The sequence below is a fragment of the Chelonoidis abingdonii genome, chromosome 2, assembly GCF_003597395.2.
Source record: "Chelonoidis abingdonii isolate Lonesome George chromosome 2, CheloAbing_2.0, whole genome shotgun sequence".
In the NCBI taxonomy this organism is placed as follows: domain Eukaryota; kingdom Metazoa; phylum Chordata; order Testudines; family Testudinidae; genus Chelonoidis; species Chelonoidis abingdonii.
Genome location: NC_133770.1, coordinates 262,994,653 through 263,012,727, shown reverse-complemented (window position 1 = coordinate 263,012,727; position 18,075 = coordinate 262,994,653). Strand labels below are relative to the sequence as shown.

Here is an 18,075-nt window from a genome sequence, read left to right as displayed (position 1 = left end):
GTGGCATGGCCAGCAAGCGCCCACTCCTAAGTCCAAGTCCTAAGACCCGGCTAAATAGAGTCATTTGGGATAAAAGCATGCCTGAAAAAGTAAGAAAATCTTGTCTGCAGAACCTGTCCCAGCAAGCCCTAATTGTGACAAAATGTTTTAACTGTGTACGGACGCATCAGACTGTACAGATGCATCAGACATTGGTCTGGGTGCAATGCTACTGCAAACAGGAGAAAAACAAGAAGCCCCCAATTGCCACCTTAAGTAAAAAGTTGACCCCAACTATTCTGTCACAGAAAAGGAATGCTATGCTATGGTGTGGGCAGTTAAGCAACTGAAGCCCTACCTTTTGAGCAGAAAGTTCAAGTCTTAAGAGATCGTTCACTATTGATCTGGCTAAACAGAACTAAAACCTCAAATTCCAAACTTCTACACTGGAGCCTCATACTGTAAGAGTTTGATATGGAAATTGTGCAGATAAACCGAAAAGAAAATATGGTGATAGATGCCCTGTCCGGGGAAGAGGGCCCTGACCTACTGCCCATGGGTCATCCAGTGGCTAACCCTCCTGCAGCTTTGTAAGGAGGGGGATGTGACAGTCTGTACCCGTATGTTCACTCCTTCTATAAAACTATGATAAATTTTGTTCAAAGTATGCCTTGAGAGATCATTTGAACACTCATAATTTGCTGATCATTAGTGTCCTTGTAAAATATGTGTGGCAAAATTGTATGTAAAGTTAGAAGATTCTACTGTGTGAAGTTGCTGAGACATATTCCAAGTTTAGAGAAGCCAGCACAAACCAGTTCCTCAAAAACAAAAGGCAAACTGATGCCTCAGCCAGATATCAACAAAATCAAAGAGACGATCACCTATAATATAAATAATAATATATGGAGATATACCTATTTCATAGAACTGGAAGGGACCCTGAAAGGTCATTGAGTCCAGCCCCCTGCCTTCACTATCAGGACCAGGTACTGATTTTGGGTCCCTAAGTGGCCCCAAAGTGGCCTCCTCAAGGATTGAACTCGCAACCCTGGGTTTAGCAGGCTAATGCTCAAACCACTGAGTTATCCCTCCCCCATAAAGGATAAGAGGCTATTTTTTTGGCAGGAAAAATGTGTGGCCAAGGAATTTACATCTTGGCAAAAAAAAACCCAAACATCTGGAAGTTCCCACCCCATGGAATTTCTGTCTCCTGAACCTAAGCTGGAGATGATGATTTTCTAAACAATGTATCAAGAATGGGGAACAGAAGCCCCAAATAATTTCTCCCTTCATCTCTACTCATGGCATCGACAGCGCTTGAAAGATAAAGGAAATGTCATTGGACTTGGGGAGCATGGAATTTTGTCTGAAAGATTCAGCCAGTAAGACTGCTAGGATGTGGTGAGAGACCTTTGCTTTGAATTCACTTTGCTTGTTAAGTAAGGTATTAGTTGCATTTTACCTTTTTTATTTCAGTGTAACCAATTCTGACTTTTATGCCTCATTACTTGTAATCACTTAAAATCTTTCTGTAGTTAATAAACTTTTTTCATTGTTTTATCTAAACCAGTGTTGATTTGAACTGAAGAGTTTGGGAAACTTCAGAACGGATAACAAGATTGGTGCATATTTTCTATTAATAAAATGATGGGGTTTATACGAGCTTGTATTGTCCAGGAGGGTGTTTGGCAATACCAGACGCACATTTGGCGGGGAAAGTGTGGGACTGGGAGTTTGCTAGTGTTGCTGCTGCGTAATTCATTGGTGGCTAACTTATAGAGTATAGCTGGGAGTGATTTACAGGCTAGAAGCTGTGTGTGGGCAGGCCAGAAATGGTTGCTCTCACAGGGAAGCAGTGTAAAAGGCACCCCAGGTTGGAGACTTGAGTGGACACAGCTGTTAATCCGTCTGCATTGTACTCTGTGGAATGTCACACATGGGGATTATAGGACCTTCTAATACTTATGCTTGCTTTTTTTAAAATGTATAAATTATGTAAAATCACTAAGAAAGATGTATTATTTAATGTCCCTCTTTGAGAGGCTAACTTTTTAAGGAGTATATGAGGATTTAAATTAATAATGTATAGTCTCTAGCTGAGAGCACACAGCAGACTGCATAGCAGAACAGAGCCAAGACTATTTACATTGTTATGTGCAATGTATCCTGAAACCCTCTTCTTTCTTCTTCCCTCAAGATTCACAATCGATATGAAGGCAAAGACATTTCAAAACACAAACGAAACTTAGCTATTGCAGGTGGTGTAACCTTGTCTGTAATAGTTTCTCCAGTTGTAGCTGCAGTAACTGTGGGTAAGTAAATACCACCACTGCATGAGAGTAGTACCTTGCAACCAAGCATTTGAGAAGACTTTATAGACGCTCATTAACAAATTACACTCAGTGAATTAGGAGGTATTAGCTCCATTTTTACAAATGGGGAAATGGAGGGATAAAAAAGTTGTGACTTGCCCCAGATTACACCGTGATCTCTGCTCCAGTGCAATTTAGTGTCTGGACTTTAGAGATGCTGCATCTAAATGAAAAATTGTAAAACACTTCTTTAATCTTATTATTTTCATATTGAAGCTATTTTCAGTTTTTCACCATCACATTTTTCTTTAAAAAGAAAATATACCGTATATACTCGTTCATAAGCCGAATATTTTTTGTAAAAAAATGATGCATCAAAGAGCAGGGCTTAGCTTATAAACAGGTCTACACCAAAATTTGATGATTTTTAAACTCTATGGAATCATTGAATTGAATATCTAATACATTGTCATTTTGTATACCTGGAGTGTCTGCAGGCATGGAGCCCCTCAGCTCCTTGTGGCTGTGGTTCGCCGTTCCCATCCAATGGGAGTTGCGAACCATGGCCACAGGGAGCTGAGGGGCTCCATGCCTGCAGACACTCCAGGTAAGCAAAATGTCCAGGCCTGCTAGTGGCTTACCCTAACGGGCCAGGAGCCAAAGTTTGCCAACCCCTGAAATATAGGGTTAGCTTATGAAAGGCTCATATTATTGCTATTTTTACCTATCCATCTTGGGGGGGGTCAGGTTATAAACGAATGGGCTAATGAACGAGTATATAAGGTAATTTAAAACTGTTTTAAAGAGGTACTCTAAAAATGGCACCATGGGGTTCTTATGTGTGTCAGTGATTCCAGAGCAAATTTGCTCAATTTGGAATTTTGAAAATGTTTAAATTTTTAAAATAATTCTTTAATATCTGACACTGCAAGCTCAAATTTGGTCTTTGGGAGACAAACTGGGTTCTTTCCTTCTCTCACATCCTTTCTGTAGGCATCACTGAGGTTTGCATTGAAGAACAGTAGGGTTGCAGCGGGTGCCACCTTCAATACATTCCTGACCCAGAGCTGTGTAGGACAGACACCCCTTACGTTCTGTGGGTGCTGGGACCTGGCTGCTGCCTTATTACTCTCCCACCCCACAGTCTGAGGGAGGGAAAAGTGCAGAGAGGAGCCAGCTGGATACACCAGCCAGTAGGAGCAGAAGCAGCCAAAGCAGGAACCTCTGGACAGAACAGTCTCTGGTCAGTTCTGTATGGACTTCCTCTGCCTTTTGCTGATAGGCTTTCTACTCCAGCCCTCCCCCTACGTCTGCCACAGTCTCTTCATCCCAGCCTCACTCCATACCTGTCCTCTTACCGTCTTCTCCCTCGCTCTGTCCATTTCACTTCCCTTCCCTTCCCTTTTCTTTCCATCTAGCCTATGCCCCTAAGTAAACCCACCCAACAAACAAAACAAAACGAAACAAAACAAAAAATATCATGGAATGCTGTTTGCTGACATCACATTCACTCTGTTTGTATGTTCTACCCTTTCCCCCTATCCTGTACGTATCTTGTCTGTTTAGATTGTAAACTCTTCAGGACAAGGACTATCTATTGTGTTTTGTGCAGTGCCTAGCGCAGTGGGGCCCCAGTCTTGATTGGCCCTTAGGCACTACTGTAATAAACATTAATAATCATAATTAATACAGTCAGTGGTACCTTTGGCTGTAAAGGGGAAAAAAGAACCATGTGTGTCTCAGATCCCAACACAGGTTTGCAGGGCTAGCAGTTAGGAGGGGGAAAAAATGTTTTGGTTTTTTTTTTACATGGGCATCCATTGACCTGGGCTTCACTCATGCGTTACAGCTCTTTATAACTCCTTCACAGAGGTAAGTGCAGGTTTTTTCCCCACTCCTTTTACTTTTGGTTGCCTCTTAGGGCCTGCTGCACCAGGTAATTGGAACCTATTGACCTTGCTTTTAGGGCAGACTGAAGAGCCTCTGAACTGAATCTGTATTGCAGCTGGTTTGCTCCATTTGGGTCAGTTTGGCCTGGCACAGCCTGACATTTTATTACAACTTCACAGGCTTCCATCAGCAAAGCAGAAGAACAGTCTAGCGCATAGTGTTAGAGAGCCTGGGGCAAATGATTAGCTCCCACAGTGCATGGGGAATGATGCTGTGTGTGTGTGAGTGCAGCCTAGCCCAGACTGCCTTTTTACTACACTTTTCACTGGCTTTGCTCATCTGTTTTCTCTTTTCATTTGTAAACTAAGATACATAAACCTCACAATGACACTTTCTTAATGGCTGATCTTACCTCCACTGAAGTCAGCAGCAAAGCTTTCTCTGTCTTCAGTAGGAGCAGGATCGAGCTTTTAATTACACTGGCAGTAGTAGGCATTTTCGGTTTTAAAGATTTTTGAAATAGTTCCATGCTTTCATGTCAGAAAAGTTTTAATACTTTTTGGCAAAGCTTATTAAATCCAATAAATGTAATACACTATGCCCACTACAAATATATATATGTCTACTCGTCCAGTACTATACTTGTCTTGGTCTCCCATTGTTGGTAGGAGAACCTTTTTGCATGGTGATCCCAAATGGGCAGTGCGCATGCATGCCACGCGCTAGAGTCAGAAGGTTTTCATAGCAGTGCCTACTGATCCACATGCATGCCATGTGTCCCCCTTGTGCTTGCAGCCGAGGCTATAATAGGGCATATGGGTTGACACCATTCCAGTTCCCTCCTCTTTTGCTGTCTGGAACAGTTTTCCAGTTTCACTCCACCTTAGTGATTTGCCATCTGTTCTCAAATCTCACCTGAAAACCAAATGTTTTCTTAATTTCTTTCTCCTCTGCTATAGATTTATTATAACTGTGTATTATTAAATAATATAGTTACAAAACCTGGAATAATTTTATAAAAGATGCTGAAGCAAATAATATTGAATGAAAAACTTTATATTTTCCTTTGTAGGTATTGGTGTTCCTATTATGTTGGCATATGTGTATGGAGTTGTTCCTATCTCCCTCTGTCGCAGTGGAGGCTGTGGGGTGTCTGCAGGCAATGGAAAGGGTGTCAGGATAGAATTTGATGATGAGAATGATATAAATGTTGGTGGAACAAATGCAGCAGTAGGTAAGAGAATTCAGTATTTTATTTTTTCTGTAAATGTAGTGTTATGTAATAGTTGCCACATTCGAAAGCCTAGGACACTGAAGATCTTTCTTTGCAGAAGAGCTACGGTGCAGGTAACAACAATGCAAGTTGCCTCATGCTGCCTTACCTGTGTGCCCAAACTGCATATTAAAGGACCCATCTCCAGCAATGAGGGTAGTTGTTTCCATGCCATGGAGTTTTTTGTAATACAGTTGCCTGCCTGCTGACACGTGGACTGAGTCCACTACACTTATGTCTTATGTTCTGTTCTATATAGGTGTTAAACAACCCTCATAACTGTAATACCTGAATGCCTTCTAATAGTGCATTAAGTGAAAAAGATCACCAAAGAGCCATCAGAGGGTCACCGCTTTCTCACTCTTGATATAAGCTGAATGCAAATGGGTGACTTAGAGGTGAAAAACATTCTATTGCATTACCATTCCCTTTGTACCATCCGTTCCCTCAGAAATAACAATTTAACAGTGAGCGTTCTAGTCAAAACAAGCACATTTTATTTTCTTAGGCCCTGATCATTGATCTGTGTGAGTGGACACTTGAATGGAACCTCTTGGTAATCACTGGACACAAGTCCGTACCTTGTGTTAGACCCAGTTGAGAGAGAACAAAGGCTTGTGTCCCTTCTCGAAGAGTTAGTTCCCATACTGTAAATTCAAAGAAGTGATACAAAAAGCTCTTCTCACTTGTTCTAATCAAGTGCTGACTTTTGGGTATGTCCTCTCCCAGGCTGAAAGGAGTGAGATAAGATGATTTACTTCATGGATGCAGTCAGTTTTCATCTCTTCATCTCTAAGGCTTTGTCTGTACTATCTCTTTTGTCAGTTAAACTTTTGTCGGTCAGGGGTGTGAAAAAACACACCCCAACCAACATCAATTTCACTGACAAAAGTGCTGGTGTGCACAGCGCTATGTCAGCAGGAGAGGCTTTTCTGCCAACATAGCTAATGCTGCTCGTTGAGGGTAGTTTAATTATGCCATCAAAGAGCAGCTACATGGGAAACCTTACAGAGGTACAGCTGTACTGCTGTAAGGTCTAAATGTAGACATAGCCTAATAGGGAAAAACAGATCCTATCAGATGTCGTTCTGCTGCTTTCTGGAATTTTATAAACCTGTTTTTTAATCAAACAGCAAGCCGCCCTGCTGAGAGTTCCTACATGTAAGGTGGCTTCGGGTTACCATTCCTATGTAGCATCAGGTATTTTAAATCCTTTCAGCAAATTATCAAATAAATGTGTGGTTTCAGCCACAGCCACTCTGGCAGTCCCAACTGAGAGCCTGTTTTACTTTGTACTGTAATCTTCACATAGTAAATAGTGTGTGTTTTCACAAATTGTCTAGATTCTTTCTCTGGTTCCTTCTGATGTTATTCCAGAAGCAGTTTTCTTATCCACATTTAAGACAGGCTTGAAATTCAAAGGAAATAGAAAGTTTTAACTCTGTTACATTTTTATGTAGATACCACTTCAGTAGCAGAGGCACGTCATAACCCTAGTATAGGAGAAGGAAGTGTTGGAGGATTGACTGGAAGCCTGAGTGCAAGTGGTAGCCACATGGATAGAATAGGAGCCATTCGGGACAACCTGAGTGAAACTGCTAGCACCATGGCACTAGCTGGAGCTAGTATAACAGGGAGTCTGTCAGGAAGTGCAATGGTCAGCTGTTTTAACAGGTAAGACGCACGCTTTCTGCTGTTCTGTATCTAGCTTTAAATCTGAGGGAAGAGTATGTGGGGGAGGGGGAGGAGTGTGACTCGTCTTGATATTCAAATAATTTCATGTTTAAAATAAGCTGGAGTAAAGTTAATTAATTGTAGTTTCTCATAATCTATCTGTAACCATGATGTCACAATTTTGAATATCGTTAATATGTCTGTTCCTTGACAGGTGAGTGCACTGACTATAATTGTTTGCACTAACCCACATTTAAAATACTCAATGAAAAACTTATCATAAAATGAGACAGATGCTGATGAGTATTTTAAGTATCCATTCAAAATAAGAATAATGTGCACGTGTCTAAACTGAGTAACTGCACAGTTGTATTTTTCCTCACCTCATTGTAAGTGCTCTGGGGCCCAGAAACTACTCCTGTTTTCTGTGAAGTACATAGCACGTCGTGGGACACTGTACACTAATGAATAACGAGCACTGTGATGCAATTTATTTTACCAATATTTTATATAGCAAGAATATTTTGCATTAGCACTTTGTTCACTTAATCACTTAAATGTTAATATGCAAAGTCTCAGCGGAATCAGAGGGATTTTTATAATATCCATGCTGCAGACAATCTATAGTCAGAGCTATCACTGCTTAACAAAGCATTAATGAACAGCAGTACTGAAGATGCCTGCCACCTACTCTTCAGAATTAAGTCTCTTTTTAAAAAAGGCAGAAAAACTGAACAGTAGACTTCAGTAAGGAGTAAATGACACCAACACCTTGTTTTAAGTCAAACTAGTTTTAGTGTGTGAATGAAAGGGTGAGATTGAGAAGATTTTTCTGACAGGACTGAATGTGGAAATGGCAGCTATAGTGAACTTCTGTGTTATGTAGCTTACCCTCTTGGGTTCTGAAATTACAAGTGGATTGTGAAATTTTTGCCTCACACAGGAAGATAAATTCCATATGCTGAAGCAATCCAAGATGCAGTATTATCTTCCGGCAATCTAGTTGTTTGTAACCCAGGTTATAAAACAAATTCTTAACGTTTAATCTAATTATTGTTCGTTATGGGCCATATTTACACACACCAAAGTCAATAGAAAGTTTCCCAGACTCCAGATATAAAGGTCAGAGCTTTGCCATTTATAAGTACTATAATCACCCCAACTATGTAGCATTAATGATCTTATAGCACCCACTTTACCTTCACATAATCTCCATATGTCTGTATAAGAAAACAAAAACTTTTCTTTTACTGATAACAATGTGGTGCTATTACATAATCGTTGGCTGTTTCACCTTCATACCAGATCCCAGATGCCCTTACCATTATATCCTCACATCACAGTTACCTTCCTTTTGCCAAGAAGGACTCTGAAGACTTCATCTGAGGCCCAAAATGCCACTATTTAACTCCAGAGGAATCACTTCTGAGTAATCTGAAGCACTTAGCTGCTTTGTTGGCCATGCTCCATTCTCCGCCCCAGAGACAGTAGAACGTCTCTTGGGAGAATTGTCAAAACCTAGCAGTGCGGGTGGAGCTCACCTTGTTTCTTTAAAACCATTTTTTGGTTTAAACAATTCAGATATTCAGGATATGTTGAATTGGTAAGGACAGGATAGAAATCTATGTTTTGACACTGTATATATTCTAGAGAGAAAAGGTTTCAAGCAGAGGTACTTGGCCTTGTACAATGATCTTTTCCGTTACAGGGAAGAGAAGTGCTTTTTAAAAAGAAAAAATAACAAATCTCTCTCTGCTTCCAGTTCATTGTCAGAATTTATGGGTAGACAATAGTTAAAATCTCAATTGTATTTTAAACTGATTTTTTTTTTCTTTACATACCTGCTCACACCTGAATTTGGGTGGTCTGGTTTCTGTAATTGTCATCCAATGGTTCATACATAATATCACTATCACAGAAAGCATTCCTTGATTGGCAATATATTCTACTATTGCAGGAGGAACATGGGAAATGTAATGGCCTGAAGTTAGATTTTGGCAGACGGAAATGTTCTTTGCACTTCTTAATTTGTGGTAGTTATCTCTTGGTTACTAGATGTTGGAAGTGTCTGCAAAAGGATCGTACCTTAGTCTGGAAGTCTCTCATAATGCTCAGTTTTCCTGCTTGGCCTGCAACATTTTCTTTTGGTAGGCAGTTCATTTTTAGTTTACGATGAGTCTCATTTTCCTGAATTGAAGAGACAGCATTTGTGACTGATGGAGCAGAAGAAAAGTGACCATTTCAGTAAATAGGTATCTTTCAGTGTTGGGGAGACACTCATCATCTGTTCTTGATATCACATGGTGGATAACTTTACAAGATGAGACACTGACTCTTAAGCCTGATATTTCAGTTATGGTAATAATATTATGAATGGACACAAATCTGACATCAGGAATCATAATATTCAGAAGCCAATAGGAGAACACTTCAACCTCTCTGGCCATTCAGTAACAGATTTAAAGGTGGCAGTTTTGCAACAGAAAAGCTTCAAAAACAGACTCCAACGAGAAACTGCTGAACTTAAATTGATATGCAAACTAGATACAATCAACTTAGGCTTAAATAGAGACTGGGAATGGCTGAGCCATTACACACACTGAAGCTATTTCTCCATGTTAAGTATCCTCAGAGCTTCTTGGCAAACTGTCTTAAATGGGCTATCTTGATTATCACTACAAAAGTATTTTTGCTGACAACAGGTTATCCTTAATTAATTGCCTCGTTAGAGTTGGTTGGGCAACTCACCTTTTATGTTCCTTGTATGTATATGTTCCTCCCCCCTCACTATTGTTCATTCTAGGCACCGCATGAGAGGCTGCAGCCCACAAGCTTATGCTCAAATCAATTTGTTAGTCTCTAATGGTGCCACAAGTACTCCTGTTTTTTTGACGAATATTACTGAAGGTAACTTTTGAAATTCTTCTCTTTGTTTAAAATCTCTCCAAGGCTGGAAGTTCAAGCAGATGTTGCAGAAGAACGATCAGTCCTGAGTGGAGAATCTGTCACACGTTAGGCTTGGGAACAGTTAGTGCAATGCCCAGTACAAAGCATGGCAGGATCCATCTGAATTATACATCCCTTGACAGGTTAAGAACAATATATGAAAACGAGAAGACTCATGATCTAGTTGATAAAGGATATGCCTGTGTACTAGGCCAAATGACTTTCTTTGTAAGGGCATTCCCTACCAAGATTTACCTTCAGGATATGCATATATATGCTCTACACACCACAATTTACATATGCAGGTTGTTCTGCCAAGCTAATGATAAATAATTGGTGCACTAAGTTTCATAGATCTAGATTCTAGACTGGGAAGGGACCTCAAGAGGTCATCGAGTCTAGTCCCTGCTCATGGCAGACCAATACTGTCTAGCCATCCTGATGACATTTATCTACCTTACTCTTAATATCTCAGGCTTGGAGATTCCACATCTCCTAGGCAAATTTGATTCCAGTGTTGAACTCCCTGCAGTTAGGAACTTTTTTCTAATGTCCAACCTCATCTCCCTTGCTGCAGTTTAAGCCAATTAGTTCTTTGTTTATATTGGGCTAAGCGCTGAACCAAGTTTTCTCCCTCCTTCTGATGCACCCTTTTAGCATACTGAAACTGCTATCATGTCCCTCTCAGTTCTCTCTTTTCCAATAATAACCCAATTCTTTCAGCCTCCTCATAGGTTCATGTTCTCAAGACCTTTAATCTTCTTGTTGCTCTTCTCTGGACCCTCTCCAATTTCTTCCACATCTTTTCTTGAATGCGTGCCAGACTGGGCACATCTCCAGTTGAGGCCTAAACTAGCGCCAGCAGTAGAAGCAGAATGAATGACTTCTCATGTCTTGTTTACACACACCTAGTTCATGCATCTCAGAATCACGTTTGCTTTTTTTGCAACAGATCCACTGTGGTCACATTTAGCTTGTGGTCCACTGAGACCCCATAGATCTCTTTCTGCCATTCTTTTCTAGACAGTCTCTTCCTTTCTATATGTGTGAAACTGATGTTTCCTTCTAAGTCGGAGCTCTTTGATTTGGTCTTTATTGAACCTCATCCAGTTTAGCCTTCCGACCATTTCTCCAATTTGTCTAGATCAATTCTGAATTTTGACCTGTCCTCCAAAGCAGTTTGGGCAATCCCTCCCAGTTTGGTTCATTCCGCCAACTTAATAGACGTACTTTTCTATGCCACATCTAAATCACTGCATGAAGTACTTGAACATGAGCAGGTCCCAACACAGACGACCTGACGAACACCCACTTGTTTCTACCTTTCCAGCATTGCTTTGGGAGCCTTAATACTACTCTCTGAGTATGGTTATTGCCAGCAGTTATGCACCCTTATCGTAGCCCCATCTAATTGTGTTTGCCTAGCTTATCGATAAGGATATCATGCGAGACCGTATCAAATGCCTTACTAAAGTCAAGGTATACCACATCCACTGCTTCTCCCTTATCCACAAGACTCGTTATCCTATCAAAGAAAGCGATCAGATTGGTTTGACATGTCAAACCAATGACATGACAAACCAATGGGAATACTGTCATGGTAGCACAGTAAATAGTTTTATCCCAATTTTGTTTCCTTTTAATTCATTTTGATTTAAAAAAAAACCTTTAAAATGTATAAAAAGATTTGTTTAACCTTGAATATTGCAATTTCTTGTCATGCGCATAGAAAACAGGCAAGGGCATGTTTTGCTTTGAGGATGAAATTGTTTGTAAGTTATCTTAAAGATGGATGCTTTGACCATTCATTTATTTCATGTTCTAGGGAAGGCAACAGTATGGAAGTGCAAGTTGATATTGAATCGAAGCCAGCTAAATTCAGACACAATAGTGGAAGCAGTAGTGTTGATGATGGCAGTGCTCCAGGTCGCAGTAATGCTGGTTGTTCATCGGCCTGCTTGCCAGAATGTAAATCTAGTGCCACCAAGTGGTCCAAAGAAACGACACCAGGAAAAAAATGTAAAGGTAAACTGAGAAAAAAGAGTAGCATGAAGATAAATGAGACCAGAGAGGACATGGATGCTCAGTTGTTGGAGCAACAAAGCACAAACTCCAGTGAATTTGACTCTCCCTCTCTAAGTGACAGTATCCCATCTGTAGCAGATTCCCACTCAAGTCATTTTTCTGAGTTTAGTTGCTCTGATATGGAAAGTATGAAAACCTCATGTAGCCATGGTTCCAATGATTATCATTCTCGCTTTACTACAGTTAGTGTCCTCCCTGAGGTAGAAAATGACCGATTGGAAAACTCTCCACACCAGAGTGCAATTCCTGTGCTTGCTCCACCTGCCCCAAGCACTGAAGTTCCACAGCTGAGTTATATTGCTGAAGAATGTGTTAATAATGGAACTTCAACTAATGTAGGTGTAGGTCTTGGCGAAACACTGAAAGAAACAAATAACAACCTTTCACAGCATGCTGTGGAATTAAACACTGCAATTCAGACTGAAATTTAGACTTACAAGTGCTGCAAAAATAGATTTACCACTAAAGAACCCTGTCTGAAAGCTGGTTGAACTACATGTGACTTCTGTAAGTTTCAAATGGCCAGCAGAAGCAAGGTTTTGATGCAATTACATTTTATATATGCCTGTCTAGTAAGGCAGAATGCTTCATGTGGGTCTTGTTACAGACATGTATGAAGTATATGAAGGCTTTAACAAAGTGCATTACAACAGGACAATATGATCTTGTTTTGTATTGTTGCCACAACTTTGCTTGAAAGTATATACTTGTATAGTCAGATAAACAATTGGCTCGTTCATAATATGTTAAATGCTAAATTGAATAATCTGTCCTATACTGTTCACTTGAAAAATGTGGGGCTTGGGATAAGTGGGTGATAGATCAGCAGTAGTAACTAATGAAACCATTCTAGGGTGAACACTAGTTAGGGGAAATGAGTGTCGCAGAGACCTGAGTGGTAATAAATCTTTGTCAGTAATAAATCTTTGTACTGACCATTTTGCCTCATAACTGGACACAAATTTCAAATATTCAGAGCTGGATGCAGCCTGTTTCAGAAGTGCTTGTATACTTGTACACCTTGAGCAAGGTTATGGCATTTTGCATAATTCTGAAATAAAGAAAATTGGAACTTAATATGTGGTAGAAAGGTGACATTTCTTTATGAAGAACAGACCAGGTAATTCAATTATATATGCATCAGATATGGCTACATATACTGTATAAAAACTGTAAAGTAAGAATCCATTGATTTATAAACATTGCAGAGAAGCAGATACAGTCACCTTTCATTAATGGAAGAACAGTGCCCCTTTGATTCTTGGTGCCTTTGGAATAGACTGGGTTTTAAGTGCCTGGTCGTTTGAGGATTTTACTGTAATGTTTTCCAGAATGTCCTCTTTGGCCACCTTGGACTATAAAGGAAAACTTCATAGAAAATAAAATGACTGTGGTAGATAATGTGTATAATAATAATGAAGTATTAGCCTACCAAAGACTCACTCAGGCTTTAGTGGATAACTTTTACATGACATCTGTTTGCAAAACACATAAACATCTTCAGTCACAGAATTAAAGCACAGTGCAGAGCGTGCACAAATACAAAAGATGGGTTCCAAATCTGACTGGCTTTTCTTTTTTTGTTTGCTTATGGAAGATACACAACTAAACACAAGCTGAAGTTGGCAAAAGCGCCTGCACTATTACAATTTTTGTTGCATAATTCATTACACTGAAAAAAAAATCGTGGCTATCAGAACAGCAGTTAACAATGTTCTGTCTTGTGTTCTTTGGAAGTATTGCCATTATGGTGCTACCAAAAGTTTGGTACGGTAAAAAGAAAAATGCCATGGGCTGCAGTTCTCTTCCATGACATCCTCACCAACTTCATTAACATGCTTAGAACACTAGTGCCAGTTCTGTTATTTGGTAATGCTTGTTATGGTATTTGTATATTTGCAATTCAGTTTTGCTCAATAATATGCGTGTAAACTGCATACCTGAAATAAATGTCGACATAATAACTTTTTAGTTGTCCTTTGTTTAGTGCACAAGTGGCCTTATAAGAATGTAACTGTTCATTGAGGCTCTTTTCTACAAGGAGTGGTGCACTCTCCTTTCCCATTGCCTTTGTTCATACTCGTTTTTTTAGGTATAGCTTTGATGGGAGTTGAAGGTTTCTGGCACCCAAAGTATTTTTTCATACTATTGCAAGGTGGCCTTGCTTTTTTCTTCTTCTTACCTGCCAAAGTAGTGACCTGCATTGCCACTTCAGTAGGCAAGAAAGTGAATTTACTCAGAGGACAGAAATATAATAGCATACGTTCCTGTCAAACAATTTTTCCAACATACACAAATGGGCCAACAGCTAGCCATTCAGATTGCTGATCACTTACCATTTTTCCCTTAGAAAATTAAACAACAACACATGCTCCTTCCTCCTCCACCTGAAACAAAACCCTATGAGCCACTCAGAAAGCAGTTGGTTGAAGTTTGCTGTACTTATGATGATGTTTATGGATAACCAGGTTTCCGATTGGCTGACGAGCACATTCATTAGGTCTTTTCCTGTAGTCTGTTGGAATACAGATATAGTGAGAAACTGAAACTGTATTGTCATCCAACAAAGGGAATAAATGTGTCCATCCCATTCCCAAACTATACATTAGCAGTAATTTTCTTCAAGGGATTTTGGTAATAACAACAAACCACAAGAGTTAGAGTTATAACGATGATGTTCTCACCAAAGTAATTGGAAGTAAATTGTCTTTTATTCTTGTAGATTATACTAAATAAAATGGTTAACTTTATTTTTCTATATCTGTTCTATGTTATTGGTCTTGTCCCTCTTCTTTTCCTTTCATTACTGCTTTTATTTGCCTCATTTTGAGTGAGTTTAAAACTAAGTACATTGGTACTGAATAATAACTTCTTATTTTGGTGAACATCAAGATTTACTGATAAATTGACTGAAGTGAAGCTGTCGATGTTCATCTAAATATGAAGTCTTTAGTCAATCTTTTTGAGGCAGGAGTTTCTTGTTGCATTTAACAAAGAATGTAAATCTGTTATTGGCTTTCATTTATTCTAAGATTAACTCCGCATCGATCATGTTCTCTGAGCTGTTTTACAATTGGGGTTTAGCTGTGTATTGGAAGGAAACTGAATTCCTAGTAGTGTCCACTATATTAGAGAATTGATAATTATATAGCAGGGACACATATAGGCTGGATCAGCGTTTTATTTGATGCTTATAAGTAAAAAAAATAATTCAGTATGGTACCTTTAGGAAGCTTTAGGCATTATTTGAACTCTTGTTCCAGTGACTTTCACTGGAATTTTTCCCTTTTTGGATATTGTTTCAGTGTTTCCTATAAGTAGATAAAGGTTAAGCCATTAAAATACCTGTTCTATGCATGTTTGAATATGTTTCTGAATTAGAACATTTGAAACGTTGCGCAAAAATTAACACCACCTCTAATTAGATCAGCTGCAAAATTTATGCTCACCTGAGAAGACTAGTTTGTGGTTACAGATAAACATTTTTTTTCATTACGATCATTGTATTTGTTCCCCCCTGCAGTAGCAAATATTTCCTGCATTTATGCCAGGCTGAAGTAATTTATATGCTTAAACAGGTAACTTTCTTATGAGTGTTAAATAAATTAAACTAGAGTATGGATTCACTCAATGAGAGGGGGAAATATTTGGAGGCAGAAAGACGCTACTATGTACCAGCTAAGGGTTCATAGTTCTTATTCTCTCACCCAATGCCCAACTTCTTGGTGGTTCAGGCTGCCTTGGAAAAGTCCAGGCAGCATCATCACAGATCAACTCCTGTGGACAAGGAGGGTAAACGCTTAGACTTGCTGAGGAAAATGGTTTTCTCATCGTCCAGTCTTTAGGAGAGCAATTATCAAGTGCTACTGGCTAAATATGATTTCCTGAATTATGCTAACTTTGAGGAATTTACCAACAGTCTCCCACAGACTCTAGGGCTACCCTTTGTTGCTTGGGTATATACACATCTGCCCCTAAGAGTAAGGTCCACAGACAATCAACCAGTATGGGGTCTCAATACTTCTACCATTAGAGACCCTATGAACTGCTGCATAAAAAGCAAAGGATTAAAAAATCCCGCTTCCCTATAACCGCATCAGCATTGACATCTCAGTCCCAGCCTCCAGCCTGATGGTATTTTTGATGTGAGTTTGAGAGCTGTGAATCACTGAGCCCAACACATCCCAATCTCAATACCCCATTCAGGGGTTGTCTAGCACTCTTTTTTTCTTGACACCTGGAGTGCGATAATGGACAATTGGGCACTGAACATCATAAACTCTGGCTATATGATCAAATTTGCAGTGCTACCTCTTCCACAAAACCCCTCCCCATTCCCCTGTGGGGATCACTCTCGTGACAGTATTCTCGCTCAGGAGGTGAACTACTTACTGCAATGAGAGAGAGGAGCAATAGGATGCATTCCTTGTTCCTCCACAATATCAAGGAACAGGAAGAAGGGTGGGTGGAGATCAATCCTTGACCTCCACCAACTCAACTACTTTACTTAAAAACTCACATTTCTCATGGTCACATTGGCAGTAATTATTCTATCTATGAAAAGGGCATGTGGTTCATGACTCTTGATATGAAGGACACATACTTTCACATCAATATTAATCCAACCCACAGATGATTTCTCAGATTTATGGTGGTCTCTGACCATTTCCAGTACAGAGTTCCACCCTTTGGGATAGCCACCACTCCCAGAGTCTTTACTAAGGTATTTTCTATGGTAGTAGCTCATGTCAGATGTCATGGTCTCCTTGTCTTCCCTTACCTCAGTGACTGGCTCTTTGCCGCACAATCTCACCAGGAAGCTTTCACATCAATCTATCTGATGCTCCATCTCCTTTCTTCAGTTGCGGTCAATGTGAACATTGAAAAATCCATTCTTACTCTCCATGCAATCTTCGAACTTCGTCGGGGCAACCCTGAACTCTGTCATCAAAAGGCATATATCCACAGACAGGTTCCAGACCATGAATGATATCATAGCTCACATAATGTGCAAATCTTGGGTAAAGGTCAAAATATATGTCTGTCCCTCCTTGGCCACACAGGCTTGTGCACCTACGTCCCTCCCTTCCCAAGACTCCATCTTCATTGCCTTCAGGCATGGCTACAATCTGTTTACTCCCAAGCCACCATTCTATGATCCCTATGCTGACAGCTCCAGCCAAGGTCCTGTCTTCCCTCCTATGGTGGACGAATCCTCACCACATATGCATAGGAGTCCCTTTTCTCCCTTCTTCACTGACTAGACCATCATTACAGACACATTCCTACTAGATTGAGGAGCCCATATGGGCAACCACATGGCACAGGGAATGTGGACATCTCAAGAATCCAGAATGTGCATCAATGTCCAGGAACTATGGGCAGTACAAAAGGCATGAGTCCTTTCTTCCATTCATCCGCTCTCACCATGTCCTCATAATGTCAGACATAACTATGACAGTCTTCTACATCAACAAAAAAGGGGGAGTAAGATCTGACTCCCTGTGTGCAGAAGCAGTCAATATCTGGAACTGGTGCATCAGCAATCAAATCACCTATCTGCAGCCTACTTTCCAGGAATGCAAAACATGCTCATACTCCTTCAGCAGACACTTAAGTTCCCGCTCCTGGTTGATCGCTAACGACATGGTGCTTAATGACATTTTCTCATGATGGGGAACCCCAGCCAGAGATCTATTCACTTCCCAGGAAAATAACAAGTGTACCACATACTGCTCCAGGAGAGCCCTAGATTGTCACTCCCAGAGTGACACTGTCTCCTTCTTTCCTGGTGAGATCAGTTCAACTATGCCTTCTCTCCACTACCAGTTCTTCCATGAGTGCTACACAAGATCGACAGAACAGGGCAATGGTCATCCCGATCACTTTTTTTTGACCCGGGCAGTTTTGGTT

At 40.1% G+C, this 18,075-nt stretch overlaps 1 protein-coding gene across 1 annotated transcript in view; it reads left to right on the top strand.

Moving 5' to 3' along the window:
- Window positions 1-14,127, top strand: part of RNF19A (ring finger protein 19A, RBR E3 ubiquitin protein ligase) — a 108,039-nt gene extending 93,912 nt beyond the window's left edge. The window contains 6 exon segments of the mRNA XM_032801541.2: window positions 2,180-2,294; window positions 5,257-5,418; window positions 6,918-7,131; window positions 10,081-10,135; window positions 10,138-10,220; window positions 11,903-14,127. Coding sequence (XP_032657432.1) covers window positions 2,180-2,294; window positions 5,257-5,418; window positions 6,918-7,131; window positions 10,081-10,135; window positions 10,138-10,220; window positions 11,903-12,593 — 1,320 coding nt within the window. The 3' untranslated portion in view covers window positions 12,594-14,127.
- The last annotated feature ends 3,948 nt before the right edge of the window (window positions 14,128-18,075 follow it).